This window comes from Trachymyrmex cornetzi, unplaced genomic scaffold (assembly GCF_001594075.2).
Source record: "Trachymyrmex cornetzi isolate Tcor2-1 unplaced genomic scaffold, Tcor1.1 scaffold396, whole genome shotgun sequence".
Taxonomy (NCBI): domain Eukaryota; kingdom Metazoa; phylum Arthropoda; class Insecta; order Hymenoptera; family Formicidae; genus Trachymyrmex; species Trachymyrmex cornetzi.
This window is the reverse complement of record NW_017298703.1, coordinates 19,265-44,193: the sequence shown is the minus strand read 5'-3', so window position 1 is coordinate 44,193 and position 24,929 is coordinate 19,265. Positions and strand designations below refer to the sequence as shown.

Below are 24,929 nucleotides of genomic sequence, written 5' to 3'. Positions count from 1 at the left end.
TCTCAGAAAATATTTTTTTATCCTAACTTGTATTTTTTAGATGGATCGTAATTCTCTATGGTTACGGGTGGTTTGTACTTTATCTCTTCACTTTGAATCTTTGAAAAGCGACAAGACTCCCGGAATTCTTTTTCAAAAATCATTAATCGTCTGAAAGTATCCAAATATTCAAAAATTTTTACATCGTTTGGATAAAAACACATAATATCGAGACGTTACATTATACGTACTTAAAATAATTCTTTGCAGTCAGATGTCTCAAGTCAATTTGGCTTATTAAATGCTCCGAATATATCGTAGCGAGATCGTTAATGTTATAATGTAAGTCGGCTTCGTCCTTTGTCAGAAGAATACAATTCCAAGGCGCCCATTCGATATCCTTTTGATATCTGACCATTCTTAGAATAAAAAGATCTTTAGTCTTACTAAGGGCCGATTGACCTTGCCAAATATGGTTAATTAAGTGATAAATATCCTGCTCTTGCATTATAAATGCTAAAGCAGAAGTACTGCCTCGATGTTTTTCTTCAGCACGCACGCAATTTAATATAAACCTGTAAGGATCGTAATCCACATGCGCAATATTACGTCGACTTAGGGAAATGCAGCCTTTAAAAAACATATTCAACTAAGTAATTTTAAAAGTTTTATACATAAGATATTATAATTAAAAAATAAAAATATTATCAATATATGTATATCGAATAAAGAATTTTATTTATATGTATATAATATACATTATAATCATCACTCACTGCTGCAAATTGTTAGCTTTTTCATTCTAGTATGTGCTAAAAATCTACGAATGGGAAGAAGCTTTAAACAATTCCGACAAAATTTGGTTTCTGTTTCTAAAGGCTCTCGCAATTCGTTATCTTTAGATTCAGTAGTAATACATTCACAACCGCAAATACCATACATTCTTACAAAATTCAAATAAGTATCTGTGTGTGTAAAAGAATATACATATTTATAATATTATTACTAAAAGTAAGCATAGTTGTTAACGCTATAAAATAATAGTAAGTATAGATTGCAAAATAAAATAAAAAATAGGAAACTCCAAATAACTAAAACTTTATTTTTTCTTCTCTCTAATTAAACTTTGTGCCAAAATTTATGGGGATATAAAAGTACTATTCCTTCTTTCAGCTTTTAAGTTTTAAGTTATGTTTAACATTGATAAAATTTAGAAATATGTCACTATTATCACATTGACATTATTTATATAATAATAATATTAAAATTATTAACAATACATAAGCCATTATTATTGACATTAATATGTTGTTAATAATTAATAAGTCTATCAATTGTTATTAAAAATGATTTATTAATAGCATCAATTATCTTCTCAATTATCGCTGTTTCATTATTAATTATAATAATAATAATATTATCACATAATATTAACAATCTTACGTGTTATTCTTTCCTTTAAATAATCGAACGATAAACCTTCAATTTTACGATTTAACAACGTAATCTCTTGATCCAATAATGATAATAAATCCAATGCCTCGACACAATTGTGTGTTTCAACCCACTTCTTCAGAGATATCAATAATTTCATTCGTTCTTCTGAGCTAACGTCGCAATTGTTCAGTGCATCATAAATTTTTTTTAATTTTCGAGCATTTTGAATTTTTATAGTGATCATCTCTACGAGTTTGCCCTTGTAACCGCTCCATCGTATAGGCTTGCAATTCACTGTTAAAAATCTGACAGCCCTTTGTTTCTGGTACGATCTCTTGATTGCTTGTTTATGTTTATCGATTTGGTTGAGCATTTCTACCGTCTTTTCTACAATCCTGTAATTCTCAGCACGCTGACCTGCCTTGCACAGTCGCAATTTTATGTCCTTTAAACGATCAAATCTCCATCTTTCGACCAGACCATAAAGCATGTCAAAGTCCGCTCTCGATCGCGGATATATTTGACGAAGAATATTCTGTTTATATCGTAATCTGCAAAAAAGAATAATACGCGAGTTTATAGAAAAAATTACTCTCATCATGTTTTTAAAATTGCAAAGATTTTTCTTATGTCTTTCTATCCCTAACATTATGTAAAACGTACTTGAAACGGTATGTTAGATACAAATATGTATATTTTTCATCATGAAATAGATACTTTTTTAAGAAACAACATTTTTATTTAACCTTTTGATCGATGACTTCATTTAGAATCATCTTTTTTTAGTTTTTAAATAAACTATTTATTCAATTTTTGTAAAACTTGGCCTATAAGGTAATTTGATAATGTTTTATTCGAACATGAGATAAAAAAAAATTGAACTGATAGATTTAATACGGCAAATGAATTCTTAAAAATAATTTAATTATCATAAAACTCGATAAAGTTTTTAATTATAAAGTAACATCACGTTTCTAGTTTCATTTTATTTGAAGCTCATCAATACTACGTAAACAGTTATGTATAGTTACTGCACGAGGTTTTCAAATTGACTTTCAAACTCTGATTATAAACTCTGTTCCATCAAATATACCAAGTTACGACATGTAACGTACGTTATAATATAACACACGCGTATTACAGTTATATTGTTCAGTGAGAAATTACAACTAACGAGTTGATCGTTACATGTAATTTGTTGTTTGTTGGGGTGACACTAGAACCTTTTTATAGAAATTACTATATATTTGTGAAATTCGTTATTTTCAGGCTATATTCAAAATCGGAGATATTAAAAAAATCTCCTAAAACCGAGTTTCACGATAATCAAATTATTTATTAAAAATTTAGGTTAAAAAAAACCAAAATTGTGAATTCAATGATTCAAAAAACCTTTAGAAAGCAAGAGGTTTCATAAAATTACTTTGTTTGAAAGTTGCCGCATCCTCAAAAGGTTAATGTCAAATAAATTTTTGCTTTAAATTTTGATTTAAAGTTTTTATCACTATGAATCGAACAGAACAAAATATAAATTAACGTTTATCTAAAGTTTTAATAAATATTTCCTTTTTCACATTAAATAGTATCATGAATTACTTGTTTGCAATGGCTTTCTCTTCTTCATATTTCTTACATTTCTCAAGCATTTCGCGATAAGTATATGCACATTCTTTGATGTATTTCCTCCATTTATATGCTCGGTAATTTCTTTGAATTACACATGCGTGCCGATCTAAATTAAGCTGCATATCAACATAGCTCTCATAAAATTTTACAGTCATGTATTTATCCGCTTCATTAGGTACATAATAGTCATCTCTAAATTAATAACATAAAATATTCAGTTGACACCATTTACAATTGTTAAGTATATTATTATCTTATAAATATTATAATTTCTTCAGAAATTTAAAACCAGTTTTTTACTTAAAAATTAAATACATATATACTCAGAGAAAAAAACATGGCAACTATACAAATTTTATGTGTAGAATTAGTATATACAGTTAAAATAAACTTAGTAGAAATAAACTAGTTATTATTGCAACTATAAAATAATTTATTCAATTATATATACCTTAATTACATAATTTAAAAAAGATAAGTACAACTTTTACTTTTTTGCAACCGTTTGAAGGTCGTTTTATTTCTTATATATTACATTTTCCCTCATAGAAACCAAAAATTATCATAATAATGACACTCATTCAAAGAAAAATTGAAATCAAGAATAAAATCCTTATTGAAATTGTTACCAAATTGCTCAAATATATATGCTTCAATCATTTAAAAACTAATTCAGAGTTGATCCTCTAAATCAGTAGTGAAAAAAGTTGTATCCATCTTGTACAGTTGTACACCTATATTATATAGTTGTTACTATATTTTTCTCTCACAGTTAAATATATTTAGATATTCATTTCAAAATTTACTTATTTCTTATAGAATTATTATATAGTTTAATTGCAAATTAATATATGATAAAGCTAATATAAGAAATGCTAAATTAAAAAATATACAAATTAGGATATATATAATAATTATAGATTACGTAAAAATGAAATTTTATTCTCGTTAATGTAAAAATTCTTTATTTCAATCAATATTAAAATTTTTTATATTTTCTGAATTGCTCAGTAATCACTACAATAATTTGTAACTAATTACATATTATTACAAATGTAACAATATCCATGTAAGAGAAGATAATTTTATTATTATTATTTAATATAATATTTCCATAAATTATGTAATTAGATGCGATGTTATATGTGTTTTGAAGAGACTAGATGTCATATAAGTTTATTTAGTACCGCCACATTTGTGTCGCACGATGACGCAGTGATTGTGTTGCTCCGTCGTTCGTTTGTACACATTGTACCGCTCTGCAGCATGTATTCTTCCGTAGACCTCGCTTTGACAAAGGTCCGGTTTGAGAAGCCGCATTTACATATTTTACTCCGGTAATTTTATGTTGCCACCCACCCAAATAAGGCTTGAAAATCCTTTGTTTTTCAATTCTAACCGACAAGGTCATCTTCAAGAAATAGTGGTTACTAAAACTCGATTTTTCTTTTATTTATATCGATAATAAATTTATACAAACACACTTGACGTCATAATCGTTCCGAGTTTTTCTAGATAAATTTTTTTAGATTATACGATTTCGCATATATACTATTTATTTAATTTCAAGCATATTTTTCCTTTTATTAATATACATTAAGTTAATATACAAAAGGAATGCATTAATAACATTATATTAGTTATAAAAAAATAAATAATAAATAATTGTACATTCTCTTTCTATAGCTCTTTATTGGCTTAATTTTTTAAAAAGTTTACATGATATACCATTGAATTACAATATCAGCAAAAATAAAAAATAGATACAATTACTAGTGTTAAGGGTTAAGAGCGCAAACAGCAAGTTGATCTATGCTAATGTTTTTAGTTTTATACGTAAATGTCACGTTTCGACAATACATTTAGGTCATTATCAATGTTAATACTTAAAATATAATGCTAAAAAGAACGTTTCTAAAATCTACATTTTAAATTCTTTAATTTTAAATTACAATTGGATATAATATCCTAATCTAACGCCTATATAATTTACCTCTTGCATCGTAGATTATATACATTCTTTTAGCATTATATTTTAAGTATTAACATTGATAATGATCTAAACGTATGTGACATTTGTGTATAAAACTAAAAACATTAGCATAGATTAACTTGCTGTTTGCGCTTTTAACCTTTGACATTTTTGTAATTGTTTTTATACAATTGAGCGATAATTATATTGATTAAAAAATAGATATTTTCTATATCAATTTCTGAGCAAAACATAGTAGCACAAAAAATTTTCAGAAATTGGATTTGCGTCAATATTTATATTATAAAAATAAAATTCAAAGGTATTAAATATCATTAAAAGGATACAAGGAAACCATATCTATATTAGAGATCTTTAGCACTTTCTATATTGCAGAACGTATTTACATTCACATCAATTTGTAATTCTCAAGATTAATACATTTATTTATATTTATTATAGTTCTTTTAGTTAATATTCGATTTCATATAAAATAAAAACTTGTGTACAAATATTTCCTTCCAACAACAAGATTACACAAAACAGTATCAAATACATTTAAGCTTTACAATTATGTTCAAATAATGGAAGGAAATGTATGAAACAAAGAGATCATTAAAAAAGATTTAAAATGAAAAATATTAAATTAAAGATACTTTTCCATATTTTAGTAAAACTAAAATAAATAGTTCTTATATTGTAACAAAAATTGACAGATGTGTGATTTAAGTAATTTTAATCAGAGGAAAATGTCGATGACAAGAAAAGTCGAAAACCGGTGGTTCCTTCGAATCTTTTTTGTGTCCGTCAGCTAATAGCTTCAGCACTACAAAATTCGTCTTTGCTACTTTCAATAGGTTATTTATCTGCAAAACAGGAACAGTAATTTAATGGTAAAAATAATATCCTAAAACAGTTTATACAGATATAAACTAATGTTTTTATGAACTCACTTCATTTTCTATTAAACTATTTGATGGATAAAGCAACAATGCACGTTCCAACATATTTCTAGCCTGATGAAAATGTCGACAACCGGCAACATATTGCATTTCACTGGTAACTTTTTCCTACAAGAATAAAGCTAATATTACATTTGTCGTACGACAAATTTTTCAAGCGTGTTAATTGGCTGTAGAATAGCGAGGTTCTTAAATCGCTCCATCCTATATCCAATTATCACGCTTAAAATATTTGTCGTACGATAAATGTAATATTAGCCTAAAAGTTATAAATTACAATTTTAATTTAGCCAACATTAAAAACGTTTATAGTGCAATTTCTATTTGTTATGGTTTTATTATAATTTAAATGTAAAACTTAAGCATTAAACTTACATTTCTTTTATGCATTTGAGCATTTGTCATATCTAGAAATTCTTGATAGTGAACAGGTGGTGGCGTTAATAAAGACGAAAACGGCAATAATCTGTGCTCATACCTCACTCGCTCAGAATCAAACTGTATCTCTGGAAGCGGTATTTTTTCATCCATACGAAAACCGACTAGAGCCTGAAAATTTTTATAACTTATTATGCAAGAACTGTATATTCTTTATTTGCATATTATTTTTAAAAATATAATTTACTTTGTAATATCCGCCACATATATTTTGCAAAGCCTGGTACATTAATATCTCCAAATTGTATGGTCTTGGTGTCGATTTCTTCTTCTTATTCTTAGAGCTCTTTTTGCTTCTGCCCTTATGAGTATCATTATGTGAATCCTGTTCCATTAAGAACGTATCAGCTCGTGTAATTGCAGATACGAGCCAGCCATACAGAAATTCATATAAATACCAAAAGATATAATGGTATTCGTGAACCGAATATAACTCGAGTTCGAAACCACTTAACAAATACATGACCATAACACGCAGTGTATGATATAAAATCCAGGTACCAAAACAGGCCAAGTGAGGCCTCGGTGTATCACTTTTTAAAGACAGAGTGTGTAAATAACCATCAACTCTCTCCGCCTAAAACATGTATTTTTCAGCCTTAAACTTTTTATATTAAAACACATGTTTTAATAAAAATGAGTTAACGCTTTCTCTAATATTATAAAAAACTTTAGATAGAATTAAAAGATAAATACATGTAATAGATGTTTTTTTTTAAATAAAAATGTAGAAAGTAACTAAAATTCTACGAAAAATTCTTACTTCATCTTGTAATGTCGCAAAGTCTTCTAATAAATGCGCCAATTTATCTCTTTGTCTTGCCCTATTATGTCCACTAAGCTGCAACAGGTTTCCGAATAAGCTGACACAATGCGATAGAAAGCTATCGACATACTCCTTAGCCTGGTGATTCTGAAGCAATGTACTTTTTGACAGCAACGCGGGTGGCGCAATAAAATTTCGTGCCGCGTCTCTCAATACGTCGGCGAAATTGTGCACACCGAATACGCGATTAGTTGTAGGCAAGTAAACAATTTGTAACATAGATCTGGACAATATGCATGGACTATGACGCGAAAATTCCAAGAAAAAGTCCTAAAAAGAAATTTGTTTATTTTTATATATGAATCCACTAATAAAGAAATGTTAATACATCACTAATTACCAAGGCCGCGTGAAATCCGATGTGATTTGTAATTTTGGTAACCATTTTGAATCTATTTATCAATTCGACTAAATATTCTAAGGCATCTATTCTTGGCTTAATTTTGGTGTATCGAGGGAACGTCGGTGGCAGCAATCTTTGGTTTACCATCGGATCAAATCCCATAATATTTGGATGATTAGCTGTAAAATCATAAATAATCATTATTTCCTTACATAAATAATCATTATTTCCTTACATAAATAACATTACTTTTTATATAAGAAAACATTATGTAAATATCCATTTTTTAATAAAGAAAATAAATAATTTCAAATTAAAAAAAAAATTTATATAATGAAGAATATGCAATAGTATATCTATGTATACTTACAAACTTCATCAGCCTTTTCTCCGCGAACTACTGTTGAAATCATAATATTAAGCATATCGTAACAATTCGATAACAATCTCTGGCAATCATTTAAATTCTGTTGCAACTGCTGCTTCCGGCCCATCAATGTTAACACTTGATAGAACATTTTCGTAAATCGGATCCTCGCGTAAAGTGCTATTCCATCGTTATACTATAAATCAATATTAGTAACAAATGAGTTAAAATAAATATAACAAATTAATATTATATATAGAATAGGCATAAAAATATATTTTTTTTTAAATTATAGAATAAGATATGATTTTAAGATCTAAATTATGATCTAAACAACAGAAAAAAGAAAAGCTACAAAGAGATTTACCTCTTTCTCAGATTCAACATCAACGAGTTTTATTCGACTTTTTCGATGAAGTTCTTCTTCAACTTCCCGCAACATCGATATTGTTTTTTGTTCCGTAATATCTTGCTGTAATCTATAGCCATATGTAACGCTTTGAAAATCCTCCTCTTCGAATACCAAAGCTTTATTGATGCAATCCTTGATTATATCTATTATCTTATACACTGCGTAACAGAAGGTCTTCAAAGGTTTATCTAGTATTTGCTCAGGCTGATGCAAATACAAGTTCGTGAAAACGGTTTGCGCAAGACTGTGACCTTCCAACCAAGATACTATACACGCGTATGTGGAATCTATTATTCCTATAATTTCGGCAGATGTAAAGCTGTCCAATTTGATTGCGCCAGAATCGACAGCCTGGGTAAAAGTGCAAGGCTTGTTGTTCCCCCGATTGCACAACATACCAGCATCCATTTTTGGATCCATCATCTCGATAGCAGACATGGCTTCAAATAACCCAAACAGCTCATCATGTAACAGTTCTCCCAGTTCCAACTCTAAATACAGAATGCAGAAAAATATATCAGCATTCCAAAAATGCAAAACATTACTAGCCTTAATATTATTTGTAGAAATTAAAAAAGGTTTATAATAATTAAATCTTAAAAATCACTTATATAATAATTAAAGCACTTACTACGATGATGGACTAACCCACATTTTGTAAAAACAGAGAATAAATGTATTTTCCCATAACTTTAACTTTAAAAATCACTTTCTCCATTTTTATAAAATGTGGCTTAGTCTACTGTTGCAGTAAGAGCTCTTGAATTATTTTTTACAGTGTATATTCTATAATTTAATGATATACAAACTCTTTTTATGCTCTCAACCTCTCTCCTTAGGTAGAAATTTGACAAAAATCATTAATTTTTTCATGATTCATGTAAAGGATAATATAAGGATAATATAAGGATAATTAATTTCAAAAATTAGTTGTAATTTATATGGGTACGTATATATTTTATATTTTTTTCTATTTTAATACATGTAATTTTTATACATAATTATTCAATAATCCAAATTAAAAGCAAAAAGGTTTCACAATCTCTAATAACTTTTATGCAATCCCTCAAGGAGTCAAAACCCATAATTTATGCCATTGATTTAATATCGTGTAATATTTAACATACACATTACTATTATACTACGTAGTACAGGTATTACAATAGTATGTGTAATATATATACTATTACATATTATCATTTACATATTTATTATAAACTTTACATGTAATATGTACTTTTTGCTTATATTAATTATATATATTTATGTCAATATATGTCGAATAGATTCCAATAAGTTTAAGGAAGAAAATGTAAACAAAGTAGAAAGAAATTTACATAAAAGAAAGTCTATTTTTTTACACATTTATAATAATTTATATTTAGATTTATTTTCTAAATTTCATTAAAATAAAAAAAATGGATATAAATCACATGAATGTTAAATACAGCAAAGTAACATAATTTAGATTGATGATAAAGCTCATTAATAAAGGTCACCAAGAATATAATTCATAAAGAATTCACTGACTGTACGAAATACGAATATACATGTATATTATAATCAAAATATGTTTTTCTTTCAAACAATGTACTTCATTTTTTAATTCCATGTTAAACATAAAAAAAATAACTAAATATTAATTTAATAATAATAGAATCAAAATTTAAGTATTACATTATAATAATTTCATAATTAAACATAAAAAATAAAAACAATAAATGATAATGGAAATTTACATTAAAGATCGGCTAACGTCTGTTCCTTTTTTCTAGTCTCTTTCTTACTCCTTTCATTGTTTCGCTTATTTCTGTTTTCTCTTTCTCCAACTTATTTCAAATAATTATTGAAATATGAAAAGCATAAAGCGGCCCAGCCAAAGACAAATAGATTCAATATTCATAGCACAAGGTCGTAGCAAAACTAATAGAGAAAGGAAGAAAGCGCGGGACAGGAAAACGAGAGTCCGGTTCGGGATAAAATAACGATCGATTTGGCAGTCAAGTACCTGTAATCGCCTCGAAGAACTCTTGAGTTATGTCCACCCAGTTATGCACGATCGGGCCGAATCTACAAGATAAAAGCAGGACGAGGCAATTAAAAAATACCGCCCTACGTTGTGCGAGTGGATAGCACGACTAGGTTAAATCACTATCAAGTGTCGTGACGATGGCACGACAGACTGTTGTGTCCATTGTTCGTCGGTAACTCACGAACGAAACTTATTGCTACGATTCATTTATATCGAAACTTACGGTAAATCTTTATCCTCATTGATTTCAACTGAATTCTGATCCTCCACCATAGTCGCCATTATTGTGGACGACGTTCTGTTCAGTAAGTTCAGTTCTGTCATCTCGTCTTAGGGATGCCACTCTCGGTTGTCGCGTCAAAAATCCCTGAAAAACACTGCAGGGAGTATCGCGCGAACCTTACCCGGCTTTAAAAATCTCGACTAAACTTCGGTTAAATTATAATTAATTAAAACCCGTTTTTATTAATGTAGATTTAATAATGCAACTTTAATAATGCAGATTAACAATATAAATTTATTTCTCGGTTCGACTTACTCTTTAACTTTTTTTATACTCCCTTTAAGAATTTTAGAAAAAATAAAAAGTAAGTTAAATCAAGATTAAAGTTAATCTATATCATTGGGCAAAACAGATATTAATCGACAGAATTGTTTAAAGTAAAATTTTTGATTATATAATTAATTCCAATCTAATTTTTTTTCTCATTTATCAAATTACCAAAAAAAGAAAGCTGATAATTCTGTGTTAACAAAATAATAAATATTCGTGTTAATAAAACAAGTTAGTCATTAATTAAATAATCGATGTTTAGTTGAAATCCTAAAAATAGACTTTACTTATGCCTTATCGAAAATTGCAAAGTCTAAACTAATTTTAATAAAGCTACATAACATAAGTCTAAATTAATTTGTCATAGTTTTCAATCTAGCATTGTATTTTTATAAATTAAATTTTTTATTTTTTATTTACACTTGCAGTTTAAAGTCCGTATTGAGTAGATTTTTATATTTGAGACTGTCTTAAGTACAGTCTTAATACAAAATGTTATAAGCCAATCGAGGACTATATTAACATCTCAAAACATTATTTAAGACAGTTTTAAAACAAGAACAGACTATAAATATCGGCTTTAAAAAGTCGAAATTCCTCTAAAATCTTGCGGTGCATCTTTCCCGCGTTGGCTCGCGTGCAAAGTATTTTACCGACTGACGAATCGCTAGAAACTTATCGTTTATCACTAAACACCTAATCGTTTGTCGCACGAATATCGGTGCGGCCACAATAGAAGGAATAAAGAATTAGAAATAAGGAATAAGGATTTCAACCTACCAGAAACCGTGTATTCCGGTGTATCCGATATCTGATAGGTTGAAATCTTTATTCCTTATTCCTAATTCCTTATTCCTTCTATTGTGACCGCACCTTAACGACTGCGTTGCTTTTCGTCCTTGAAACACGAAACGCGCTCGGAATCGGAGTCCTTCGTTCACATTCGTCGCACATCCGCGAGCTCGCTCAACGACTTGAAGATTGAGGGGAGAGGAAGGAGAGTAAGCAGGGTGGCCGGAGAATCTGGGGGAATCTGGCGGTAGTGCGTGATACGTTGTCGTCTCGGTCGGAGTCGTTTGTCGTTTCGCGACGTTAAAAAAACAGTGTATGTACACATACGTCACATACGTCGCGGTGTGTGTCGAGTGTCGTTGCGTCTTATCAATATCGCCGGAAGAGAAAAGAGAAGAGAAGGAAAAGAGAGAGAGAGAGAGAGAGTGCGGTCTGTCGCGTCGTAAATTGTCCACGATCGCAGTGATCGCGCGAAAAGCGAGAAGCCGGTGTTGTTACGTAGTATTCGAGTACGGACCTTATTGCGCGTTTCGCCTCGCTTCGCTTCATCTCGCCTAGTTTCGTCCCGTCCCGTCCCGTTTCGTTTCGTTTCACGGCTCGTCCGGTTGCTCGCCGTCTCGTCACATCGAAACACGCAAAAGTGCATGCTACCGTAGATTGACAACGGATCTACGCGCCTCGCGACACACGGCGGAGGATGTTGGATCGCGACACGGCGATACATCTCGTCGCCGGAGGGTGGGTATTATTTTCGACCAGCGCGCGCGCGCGTGTGTCTCAGACCCGGCCCGACCCGGCTCTGCTCTACTCCGCTGACTGCTCTGTTCTGCGTCACCAGCCTTGGCAGGTCTTCAGATCTTCACGTCGATCTCACCTTTGCGATACGTTCGATTTACACGATCCCGATCGGGTCGAGGGCGATTAATAGCTTTCTCGTGGCCTCTTCGCGCGGTCTCAATCGGGCTGAAACCGGAGACCGCTTTTCCCGAGAGGTCGTCTTTAATTTGAAGCGCATTTGAGGGTGCTCCGAAAAAAAAATATTTATCAAGCAATTTTGTACTTTTGAATATTCTTGTTGATCTTCTGGTTGATTTTCCTAGCGTTATGGATTTTTTTTAAGAATATCAGCTGGAGACTGATAACTCTGATTATCGCTGATAAAAGATTTTAAACCTGGATCTAAAACATTACATTCACTGAAAAATATCATCATTTAATATCAGGATTGCATCAGTTAAGCATGACTACCATTTCTATGACTGGAATTAGCACGTGTCAGATTTTTTTGCCTTTCCATATACATAAGGCGTCGTCTACAATACACGGAGTAAGTAAGAGTAAGAAATTGACCAATCACAGTTGATTATTCTTCTCACATTCGACTGTGAGGCGTCGTCTACAATACACGGAGTAAATAGTAAGAGTAAGAAATTGATCAATCACAGTCAATTATTCTTCTCATATTCGACTGTGATTGGTCAATTTCTTACTCTTACTTCTTACTCCGTGTATTGTAGACGACGCCTGATTCGTCAATTTCTTACTCTTACTTCTTACTCCGTGTATTGTAGATAGATGACGCCTTATGTATGTATATGAAAAAAGAAAGTTTAAGGCACTAATAATTAAAGAGTGGATTAAATTAAATCAAAGAACGTAAAAATTTTATAAAGATACCTATATGTTAATTTGTATATTGTACACATAAAAGTTAAGAAAAAATGTAATTAATTAATTATAATCTTGTTTAGTCTATTTTTCATTTATTATTATGCATATATTTTGTTTATATTATGTATTATCATTATTCTGTCATAGTTATTGATTTAACATCTCGAGGGATTAACGATGAGAGATTAACTGAAATGAATTAATCAATATCATCCAAGGGCATTTAAGACCGAGTGCTCAGTTATAAGCAAAGTCTAATTAAAACTTGTATAATAATAACGAATAAAAAATAGATTAACAAGGTTATAATTATTAATTAATTATTTTCCTAACTTTTATGTATACAATATGCAAACTCTGATAAATAACTTTATAAAATGTTTTTTATCAATGTTTTCTAATTTTTTATCAATTTATGAGTAATAAGTTGTATTTTGAAGGTGAACACTTTAAATTTGATTTATAATCTAGTGATGATTTGAAAAAGAATTAACATTCAACGCTAATATTTCATCAAATAGTCTCGTTAAATATTTTTACAAAAGAAAAATAAACTTTTTAATTTAATGAAAGGAATTATAAAAAAAAAAACAAAATTGGAACATCCATGAGAATTGAATTGTTTTATTCATTAAGATTGAAAATTGAACACGTGAATTTTCAGTTTTTAATCCATTTAGAACGAATTTAAATTTGTAGAAGTTAAAAATCAAAATTTCAAAGATACGGTATAAAATAGAGAGGAAGATGTAATTTCTTTCCAGTCTACATCGCGTAATTAAGCAATATAAAATGTAATACAAGCAAGCATCTCCGTAATACAAATGTGAAAACGAGATAAATCAATTTTATCGCGAACGTAGTTTATAAATGCATTACTGCGATAATAAAATCAACTCGTTTTATCTCTGCGCTTAAAATGTTATGGAAATTTACACTTCAATTATTTTTGCGTTTTTTAAATTACCTAATGAAATAAATCTCCGTCTTACGTAAATGTTTCGGAATTCTTCTGGCATTGTCACAGTTACAAATAAAAAGTATTGATAGACATGACAAAAAACATAAATGCTGTCTCAGTTCGACATCTGTATTCATGATCACTATTCTTGTCGGGACGATTGAATTAAACCGATACGGCGGCGAAGCGCACGTGGTCGTAACTGCGACGAAATTATATCGGACAATTATTTCTAATTCAAAAGGAGTCACATTCAGAGCAAAATCGGGATTCACGTGTCGCTTACGAAATTAGCGATTTTTTTTTAGATAATTCTCGAGAAAAGCAACTTTATAGTACATATTACTACGTGCAGATTAGCACGTAATCTCTGTATATCAAATTCTTATTGACGATGTAGTAAATTTATCATCTTTTTATAATCTTTTTATAAAGTCACGATATATACGGTAAATAAAAAGTGAAAGAAGCTCGAGGTTGCATGCATTTCTGATAACCTAATAACTGAATATAGTTTAGCGATTGTTAGTCTTTCTAGGCGATATAGATAATACCGGTTTTTCTCTCCAATATTGCTTAACCTCAATCAGTCGAATCTACTTTTTTTCACTCTTTCTGTTTAGTGTATAATATAGTCGATATATCACAGATATGTTAAATCAATATAATAATAATAATAATATTGAATAATGCAAAATAATATTGAATTATTTGAACTTGCAAAATTATAATGAATATAATGGATTAAATTGGGATGAAATTTTCACGTGGAAAAAATTTAATTGATGTAAAAATATTATTATTTATTTAATTTATATTATTTTATTATTATTTGGGAGTTGCGTCGACAATATTTATTTATTTGTTGAATGTTGATTTTAATATACATATAAGAGAAAATAATTTTTAATTAATCTTGCTTATAACTGCGCAACTAGCTTTATTGCTTATTGTTCTTGATTATTAATTCATTTTAGTTAGTAATCTTATCTTTCTCTTTATTGAATCAGTAACTATTAACGAATTCTATGATTTCTATTACACTAGATCCATACAAAAAACTGCTATATCTGAAATATTAGTAAAATTAAATATAAAAACTTTAATAATTATTTTAAACGGTTATAATACTCAATAATAATATGTCACGTTATTTAACAGAATATACATATATTATTTCATTGTCAAAATTGATTATGTTATGCCACTGCAGTTGGGTATTTTACATAAAGTAACCCTTTTAATGTGCAATTCAATGTAGTGCGAGTGATTGAATTCACCATAAAATAAACAAAATAACGATGCGTAATGTTATATAAACGAAATATATGCATAATAATAATAATGATGATGATGATGAAAAATAGACTAAAGAAGATTATAATTAAACTTGATTATACAATATGTATTCAAATCTATATCTTAATTGACATATTTCTATTGTATTTAAAAAAGAACAGAACGAAAAAGGGCTACGAGCCTAAAATTTAGTCGTTATAAAATTGAAATTAAGAAGTCACAGAATAAAAACATGTCATTTCGTTATAATATAAACTTTAATTTGCCAATAAACAATAAAACATAAATAAAACAAAAACAGACGTTTCGATCCCTGTTGGATCATTATCAACGTTATAATATAAAAGTAAAACGGTGAAAATATTTAAAAATTAGAATACAAAAATTATAATTCACTTTCAATCGCAAAACTTATAAGACTCACAGTATTAATGTAATAAAAAAAAAACACGCTCAGTGTAACATGAAGCTTGTACAATGGTTGTAGTCAGTAAAAATGTGAACTTCTGGACATAGTATGTGGATTATGTATATATATATATATATAATTTTTTTCTGTTGTATTATTTTTGCGGCGTAGTGCATCTTCATATAGTATCATCTTCATTTGTGATGTTGTTTACTGTACTAACACATTTCGCAAACGATGCGAGGTTGACTAGATTCACAACTGGCCTTACCAATGCCGAAATATAAGACTATTATGTGTAAGGAAGCGTCAGATAGCGTGTCAGCTCGCTCGGAAAGGAATCTGACGACGCAGTTAATAGTATGCTTGTCCGGCGCCACGTACACAACTTGTATTTCCTACCTACCTGCGCGTATATATGTGCATGCGCACGTAGGACACTCGTGCATATATTTCTGTAAGCTTTCGATCCTACGTATACGGAGTACTTCAAACAGTCAACAACTCACGATCGAATCTTCGATTATCGAAGGAATATCGAAGAATAATGAATAACGTGGAGCTATCGTTTCTCTTGAAACGTGTGCGCTGATATATAGGCCAAACTTGCGTCAGACATGTAATGTGGCGCCGGAAGGGAAAAGATGGATCATATTTTATTGATACGACACGTAACGTATAGGATCATGTAGAACTAGGATATACGATGTCGCTGTTCGAGAAAGTAATATGAAGCTCGCAAATTATTTCCTACTATTTAAAAGTATAGGTATTTTTATCAAGGTTGCGCTTATTGATGCAATTTTATATTCGATTGATATACAAGGCGTTTTCAAATTTGCGCCCGCGAAGTACAAGACGTGATACTTTATGCTAAAACAACTTTTTCCTTTAACGAAATTGCATCTGATAAATAATTTTTGCGCTTATTTGTTGATTTCAATCTGCTCTCCTGCAAAAACTACTTATCGGACGCAATTTTGCTAAAGAAAAAAGTTGTTTTTTGTGCTAAAACGAACAACTTTTTCCTGTAGTAAAATTACATTCGATAAATAATTTTTGCGTTTACTCGTACAACTTCAATCTACTCTCCTGCAAAAACTATACTTGTCAGATGCAATTTTGCAAAAGGAAAAAATTGTTTCTTTTAGCGTAAAGTATGTAAAGTATGACGTCTTGTACTTTGCAGGCGCGAATTTGAAAACAACCTGTATATATCTTGAAAGATTAAACCATAAATCATTCAACTTCTAACTTTCACCAGTAAATGTCTTGGTATTTATCGATCTTCTGATTCAACTCAAAGACCTAATTAGAGTTAATCATATAATCAATAAAGAACAGTCTTAACGTTTGTTCTATGTATTTTCGAAGTTCACTTTACCGAAACCTCCTATAATTGTCTGCAGAATTAATAATTCTCTATAAATATTATTGTTAGAGCGCCCAACGTATCTCTTTAAAACCGGTATATCGATGTTGTGATATCTAATCTTGCGTTTCCTTTTTTCTTTTATTCAAAAGTAGATCAATTGAAAGGTCAAGTAAGTAAATTTGTATATATTATGAAGACTTAATATTTCTCGCTTGACAATATTATATATATATATATATATATGTTGGAAATTCCGAAACTTCGTTAATCTATAGGAGACTTATAATACTATAAGCATAGCAGAAATTCCCGCAGAAATTATATAGTCATATAATGAGAACGGGAAGCTTCTATTTTAATATTTATAATATTTATTATATATTAATAATAATTAGAGTTGAAGACTAATTGTAAGTTCAAAAAACTTCTTTTTTATGTTATTCTATTTGAAAAAGATTGAAACATTCTTTGTGCTCAAATATGATAAAAGAAGTTTTGCAAAGAAATATTACTGCAGTATATTACTATATGCATGAAAATTGTTATTCGGATTAGCAGAGTTAGCGTGCAAATTTCCAATCAATGAGAGCACAAATGTGCACGTGTTTTTCAGCACGGCAAGCTATGCGGATTTATTACGCACAGCATGTGAATCGAACGCTAATTTACTGATCACATTCATTTGGACTTGATAAAAGGTTCGACATATACTATGCAATAGCGACTTTGCAGGTGGGCGAATTAGACTAATTACAGAGGTACCATTGAAGATCAAACATATTTTTCTCCATGAAATAAAGGTCATATGCTCGCATATATAATTTGTTAAGAAAACTTTAAATTTACGATACGTTGCTTTCTTTTAATCTCATACATATAATATGTTTGATGTCTCTTATTTTAATGTCTAATGAAAATTACATACTTTGCAATTTTGCATTTTTTTCTATTAAATATTTTAATATAAAAAATTTATTTTGTACATTTTTTTTTTAAATTAAAGTTTTATTAAAATTGATTTAATTTTTAAATCGGAATATTATAGAAATGTGAAAAAAATATAAGATATTATTTTTCCTATTTTTAAAGTTTAATAAAATCTTTATTGTTTAATTTTTTGTGTAATTTATTGTAGTTTTAAATGGAAAACCCAATAAATTGATAATTCAATATTTTTGGTCTTGTTGAATATTTATCGTTAAAATATTAGAAACTTTAAAGTATGAACCTCGAAAAGTATAAACATGGTACTGATAACTCGTTGCGACGATATACAAGTTTTCTAATACTGCTGATAACTTTACGGCGCGACAAGAAATGATGTAATAAGTCTAATTGGAAAGATTCGCAAGATTGTGTCAGGGAAGTTATGCGTGAGAGTTTGCATTAAATAAACATTGATATTTTTGCTTCGTACGAATCGTACAACATTTCTCATGCTTTTACCGTTATCTTAACGGTTACTTAAAATTTTTATCTTGTAATTTCTATCAGATAAGATCAAATTAAAATCAGATTAACTAGTAGCAGACATTTTGTTCTCTCAGTGACCCGTTTTGCTCTGTTTGTAAACAGCTCTCAACTGCTTGTTTTGCTCTGTTTGTAAATAAATTATAATTTATAATTATAATTAGAACTTCGTTTTAATTATAATGAACTTTCGTTATACTTCTTTGGAGAAAATAACGACTTCGTTCTCTGTCAATTCTATACAAACTTTAATAAAATTAAATGGTTAAAATTTATAAAAGACAACTGTATATATGTACGTATTTATAAATGTATATATTGTACATTATTTATTGTTGATTAAGTATACATAAATACTTATATAAAATTACGTTATACATTATTATATATGGTTATCGTAACAAAACATCTTTATATGAGAAATTAGTAATCATGATTGCAAATAAATAACAATACTAATCCTGACCTTTTATTTTGCGTAGAGTGGCTGGTACTGCAGGAGCGATAGTAACTTGTCCACTTGAAGTAGTAAAGACCCGATTGCAGTCATCATCTTCCGGCTTTCATCCACCTCCAATAAGCAAAGAATTTACATCTGGCCATCCAACATGCAAAGGTTCACCTACACCCGAGCAACGTAGGAGGCTGTGCACTGGATATCCTAGGTAAATTAATCAAAGAAAATCAAATCGATTAAACTAATACTAATTTAGTATTATTTCGCGAAAGTTTAATATATTATAATTTGTCCAACTTTACAAGTTGTTTTATGATCGATTCAAAGAACTCTTGGTTGATATTATCTCTTATCTGACATATCACACCCCGCAAGAAAAGTGACACTCGAAATTTTTTAATATGCAGATTGTGTTTTAAATACATCGATCCTTAATCAGAATAAGTGATACAAATTGAAGTTAAACACTTTTAAAGAAAAATGACACAAATCAAAATAGAGATAATGTTTAGGGATAACATAATACTGGAACAATATTAATATCTACTTGCTTCTAGACAACTTAAAACAAGCAATTTGTGATCATATCCAAGTTATTTCTTATGTCTAATACCGTAATAAATAATAATTAATTTTAAAATATGTAATTTTCGTGAAAAAGATGCGTGTTATAAACGTAGCTTTCTTTCATCTCCAGGTATTCCAGTCACTTCGTAGCTCTTTCACATTTCGGTGTCTCGACCTCACCTCCGGATTCTTCCCGAAACGCACCGGGCATTTATGAATGCTTAAGGTACATCATCAAGAATGAGGGTGCACGAGGACTGTTTAAAGGCCTTGGTCCGAATCTCATTGGTGTGGCACCCTCCAGAGCTATATACTTTTGCGCGTACTCCAAGAGCAAAGTCGCATTCAATGCGATTCTACCTCCCGATACTCCAATCGTCCACGTTTTCTCTGCGTCCTGCGCTGGTAAGACTATACCATTATAATATTATTAAATTAAATATGTACATATATATACCGCGATATACTACAATCCTCGTATTTGTCCAAATTTCAATTTTAAGTCTCTAAATGGATTAATTATTCTTAATAATAATTTCAATTCTCTAAAATTATTTTAAATTTGGATCGAGTAAGTATACAAGCGAGAATTAATTTAGCAATTGATCTATTTTTTGATGTTATAATTTTCATAGTTTTGAAATGCTTTATATTATTAATAGTTATTGTTTAGTTAAACTTTCAATATATTTTTACATTAAATTAAACAAGTGTTTCATGCTAATAATAATATTTTTTAAACTATACTACAACGTTTGAAATTTAAATGTTCCTTGCTCTTCTTTAATCTATTCGAGTTCAATCTATTCTATTTTTTAATCATTTTAATTATTCATGCATTTTCTACATTATATTATGATAGAAACAGTTATACTGAAATATGATCGTGAAATGCATTCTAGTTTTTTCACATTTTTTATTTAAAATAAATGACACCGTATATTGACTAATAACGGATATATAAAATTTCATAGTATACGACAATATTGTACGTAAATATCATGCAAGAATATTATTAAGCGTATATACTTATTCATGGATCGATAGATGCCAATTCATGCTCGTTACTTCGTGATCGTTAAGATAATGTTTTTTATAATAATTTTTTTTCGTGTCACCTATTTTGAACCAACCTACAGTTTATCCTGTGAAATGATCATAGGTTTACATTTGTTTGCATTTATTACGCATTATCTCGTTTAAAATTGCATTGCACTGCGTATTATAAGTGTCGCCACTGTATATCTCTCGTATTCTATTTTTCATTGATCAGCTATTTTCATCGTTCAGGTATTATGCAATGAAGATAAACTATATCTTTATCGCGATCATGACCCAATATTCGTCAAATAAGACTTGATATAATTATAATAATATAATTAAAGTAAATCCACAACAAATAGCAGTGCTATAAATAATCTTTTACAAGCAATATGATTTTACATTTTTATTGCGCAGAATTTGAGAAAATTGCTTGTTGAAGAAAACAAGAAACTTATAAAAAATATTTTCTTAAAATATTGGCTAGAATATCTTGCGATAAAGTTAAGCCTAAAATAGATTTTATTTCTCATATATTACATGTTATCTCGTCAATATCATATGTTGCGCTGTTTCCTTAAGTTTCCTTCGACAAATCCAATCACTAGAGTGATGATAAACGCGCGATTAATGCTCGATGAGGGGAAAAGTATTCGCGTCATTCATGCGTTTATCTTTAATGGATATATCGAAGTGCGGACGTCGCATTGCGATTCTGACGCGCAGCTCGAACTCCTTTGATGTCGATAACCCAGGAGGACACTCGGTTCATATACCCGTTGGTATAATTATACGCACTCTTTTACTCTCATTTTTTGTATTCTTATCATTATTATTCTTATCATTATTATTCTTATTTTTTTCTATTCTTATTAGATGTTCTCGAAATAGATAATGATCAACTCGAATAAATTTTTTATGTAAAAAACATCAAATTCTCTTTTATTTAAGTAGCTAATATTAGCTGTCTTCTGAATATAAAAAGATAAAGATAAAAAGTTGAAAATAAAAAAATTGCTGAAGAAATGACTGAATTTGATGAATTGCTTTTATAAATTCAGTTTTATAAATTCAGTTTTAATTATGTCTTATCTTTGGAAACTAAAATATCACATTTGTAGCAATATATATAATTGCCACTAAGCTATTTATAGTTAGAAATAATGGTTATAGTTGTTTATAATTATAAAATATATTATAGTTAACAATTTTTAAGCAAAAAGTTTTTAAATATACAGTTAAAAAATTAATGAGTTTTTACATTTTTTTTACTATAAATATATATGAAGCATAAAATCAACAAATGATTAATTCTTTGAAACTATAATAGTGAATTTATTAGATCTTATACTCAGTTATAAATCTCTTTGTTAAAAATGTCAAACAATTTTATTTATGTATTACATCTGCAAATTTAGATCGTTCTTGTTAAAATATACTTACAATTAGTATTTGTTCTTTTTTACAAATTATGTCATTTCGATTTCTTTTTGGTTCCTTGAAAATAATTAGTGCTTTTTAACATAAATTAAAATGGTCTTACAGAGTTAGCGTCAGTAACTGTGTTACAAATTTTGACGTCAGTTTCAAAGGATTAAGAGACTTTTTAAAATGTTTCAAATATAATTTGTTATCTATACAAACTTTTATGGTACACATGCTCTAATCGGAAAGTACACCTAGCGCATTTATAAATTAAAAGATTCAGTTTTGTTATTTGAACGAATCTTTCTAATATTTAACGATTACACTGTTTCACTCAATATCTTCATACATCGTTTGCATATGCTGAATTGTTATGCAAACGCAATGAGCATAGCCTAAAAAAGAAAACAAGCAATAAAACAACCTTATATGTAAATCGACTGAGCACCATGGAAAAATTTAAATATTAGTTTAAATATTAAATAAAGACATAAGCTGCAAGGAAATCAACATAGCTTACGACGACGTAAGCAGTAGCAAGTCCAACGTAAGCCTTACATTATATGGGTTTACGCTTTCTACTGTGATTGGCCAATTCGCATTTCGCTTACGTTTTAGAGGATTTCTACAATAAGCAATTAGTAATAAAAAAATATATATATAGAATAGATATATATAGAATAGATATATATAGAATAGAATATATTAACAATAAATTAATAATAAGTTAGAAGCTAGAAATTGACCAGTCATAGTCAATTATTCTTTTCATATTTAACTGTGATTGGTCAATTTCTAGCTTCTGATTTATTACTGATGAGTTGTTTTAGATAAGCCTGTTGTTGTTTAAGTTTTTTTATGTGTCATAACCTTTAACGATTCTATGTGTTATCTCATTGTACTTCTCGCCCGAAATAGCCGCTACAAAAGCGATGGAAGTATTGCATAACACAGCAATGCACTTTTCGATAAACACTTTCTCTCTTCTATTTACCTACGCAATACGAAATGGAAATGCGTTTGTTTAGAGACACCCGATAAATGATAGCCAATAAGACCATTTTGCAGACGATAAAAGAATTTATCATTCGAGTTGTTGAACTCCGACCTGGAGAACACGATCCGCTTATTGTAGATCTGTTCGCAGGGGAGCCACGCAATTGACGCGTGTCTCTTCTCGCGATGGGATTGTTTATCATTTGCGCCGCTTTTGCGTAAGTACAGACTGCTCAAGAATTTCTTAACTGCGACTGATTTTTCCATTTATTTAAATTCGATTTTAGTGAAAATTCGTGCTCGCTAACATCACTCACCATTCTCGATATCACATAAATGTCTTTGTATCAACGGTACTCCAGAAAAGCTATATCAAGAATAAATTGTAGGATAAATATATAGATAAAAATTCTTATATAAATATTTTGAAAGAAATAATGTTCAAATAATTTAAAATAATATTACTTTTATGGAAACAAAAGTTGTAGTTGTTTTTATTTTGCTTCAAGCATATTTTAAGTCGAAATTTCATTGAATCAATTGATAGAAAACAATTTTTAATTAATAAATCGCAAGAATTCTATTTTTAAATGCCTGTAATACGAAATCTATGAATCTCGATTTAAAAAAAAATCCAAAATGTTTAAAAATAATTTGACAATTGATATTTTTCATATGATTATGTGTGATTTACTTTTTTTTTTGTACACTAATTTTAAATAAAAAAATTAATTTCACTATATTTTGAAATTGTAATAGCAATATTATCTGTTGCAATCACTCGGCAGCTCTAGTGTTCTCTATTCTTTTGTTTCTAATCACATTGCATCAAACGTTGATTAATAATCGTTTGTTCTAGGATAGAATTAATTTCTAGCACAATTACTGTCATTGACAGTCGAATGTCATTTGTATCATTCACACATCTTGCATCTGCATGAGAGTATGAATTATCTCGTCTGTGAACAGTAATCCTATTATGCGCACATTTACACATATATGTAGATAAGATATTACATAAAGTCACTTCTACATATGTTTTTTTCAATCATTTTTAGTGGTCTTGTAAAAACTCTTTATCATTGTTTACCTTTAATATCTCATGTGACTCATGTGACTCTTCCAACCTTTAATACCTTATAATAGCTCTTATAATGTTTTCTTTAATGCCTCTGAATTGTTCTTAAAAAACCGAGATAAAAAAACGGATAAACTGACGCGTTTTGTAGATAGTTATAAAAGACTAAGAGAGACCATATACACATACGAATCATTAAAAAGTATAATAATCTAATTAGCGACGCTTTTGCTTTTAATGAAGTTACATAAAGCATTTAATTTTAGAAGATATTTGTGTGTTTATTATATATTGATAATTTAAGAAATACGAAGTTATAGTTTAATTAGTTTGTTTAATTGTTTTCTAATTTTTATTCATGTTTGATTTTAACTGTTATTTATAGTTATTAAATCTTTATAGACAATGTAACATATATATATAACTATATATATATATATA

At 29.3% G+C, this 24,929-nt stretch overlaps 3 protein-coding genes across 7 annotated transcripts in view; 1 reads left to right on the top strand and 2 right to left on the bottom strand.

Annotated features, from left to right (window-relative positions):
- LOC108764151 (IQ and ubiquitin-like domain-containing protein) lies at window positions 1-4,477 on the bottom strand. The gene is made up of 6 exons (XM_018512228.1): window positions 4,230-4,477; window positions 3,013-3,234; window positions 1,423-1,967; window positions 756-944; window positions 231-609; window positions 1-150 (listed from the first exon to the last, which is right to left on the bottom strand). Exons 1-6 carry the CDS (start codon window positions 4,451-4,453, stop codon window positions 18-20), a joined length of 1,692 nt encoding a protein of 563 aa, XP_018367730.1. The 5' UTR covers window positions 4,454-4,477; the 3' UTR covers window positions 1-17.
- A 1,235-nt stretch (window positions 4,478-5,712) lies between these two features.
- On the bottom strand, window positions 5,713-12,334 carry Naa35 (N-alpha-acetyltransferase 35). 3 transcript variants are annotated; one of them, XM_018512225.1, is made up of 11 exons: window positions 12,257-12,334; window positions 10,618-10,761; window positions 10,371-10,432; window positions 8,318-8,853; window positions 7,954-8,146; window positions 7,581-7,762; window positions 7,178-7,510; window positions 6,602-6,991; window positions 6,352-6,525; window positions 5,968-6,084; window positions 5,713-5,880 (listed from the first exon to the last, which is right to left on the bottom strand). In XM_018512225.1, the coding sequence occupies exons 2-11, from the start codon at window positions 10,716-10,718 to the stop codon at window positions 5,740-5,742; spliced, it is 2,229 nt and encodes a 742-aa protein (XP_018367727.1). In that variant the 5' UTR covers window positions 10,719-10,761; window positions 12,257-12,334; the 3' UTR covers window positions 5,713-5,739. The 3 variants fall into 3 exon arrangements, with proteins under 3 accessions (XP_018367727.1, XP_018367728.1, XP_018367729.1); XM_018512226.1 differs by lacking the exon at window positions 12,257-12,334 and adding an exon at window positions 11,821-11,840; XM_018512227.1 differs by lacking the exon at window positions 12,257-12,334 and adding an exon at window positions 11,728-11,745.
- Window positions 12,335-12,409: 75 nt separating this feature from the next.
- Rim2 (replication in mitochondria 2) overlaps window positions 12,410-24,929 on the top strand; it is a 23,712-nt gene continuing 11,192 nt past the window's right edge. For all 3 annotated transcript variants that reach the window (XR_001940257.1, XR_001940258.1, XM_018512229.1), the window contains exons 1-3: window positions 12,410-12,477; window positions 19,407-19,589; window positions 20,079-20,353. Coding sequence is in view for 1 of the 3 variants with exons in the window: in XM_018512229.1 (XP_018367731.1) it covers window positions 12,437-12,477; window positions 19,407-19,589; window positions 20,079-20,353 (499 nt within the window). In the remaining 2 variants the exon portion in view is untranslated. The remainder of the gene's footprint in view (window positions 12,478-19,406; window positions 19,590-20,078; window positions 20,354-24,929) is intronic.

Excerpts from the sequence above, each read along its gene's own strand:
- Naa35 (XM_018512225.1), bottom strand. The coding sequence starts at position 10,718 with ATGACAGAACTGAACTTACTGAACAGAACGTCGTCCACAATAATGGCG. Across the intron at positions 7,511-7,580 it reads TCGGATTTCACGCGGCCTTG|GACTTTTTCTTGGAATTTTC; the intron begins GTAATTAGTGAT and ends ATTTCTTTTTAG. Across the intron at positions 6,992-7,177 it reads TTGCGACATTACAAGATGAA|GCGGAGAGAGTTGATGGTTA; the intron begins GTAAGAATTTTT and ends TACATGTTTTAG.
- LOC108764151 (XM_018512228.1), bottom strand. The coding sequence starts at position 4,453 with ATGACCTTGTCGGTTAGAATTGAAAAACAAAGGATTTTCAAGCCTTAT. Across the intron at positions 3,235-4,229 it reads CGTGCGACACAAATGTGGCG|AGATGACTATTATGTACCTA; the intron begins GTACTAAATAAA and ends TTATTAATTTAG. Across the intron at positions 151-230 it reads ACTGCAAAGAATTATTTTAA|ACGATTAATGATTTTTGAAA; the intron begins GTACGTATAATG and ends GGATACTTTCAG.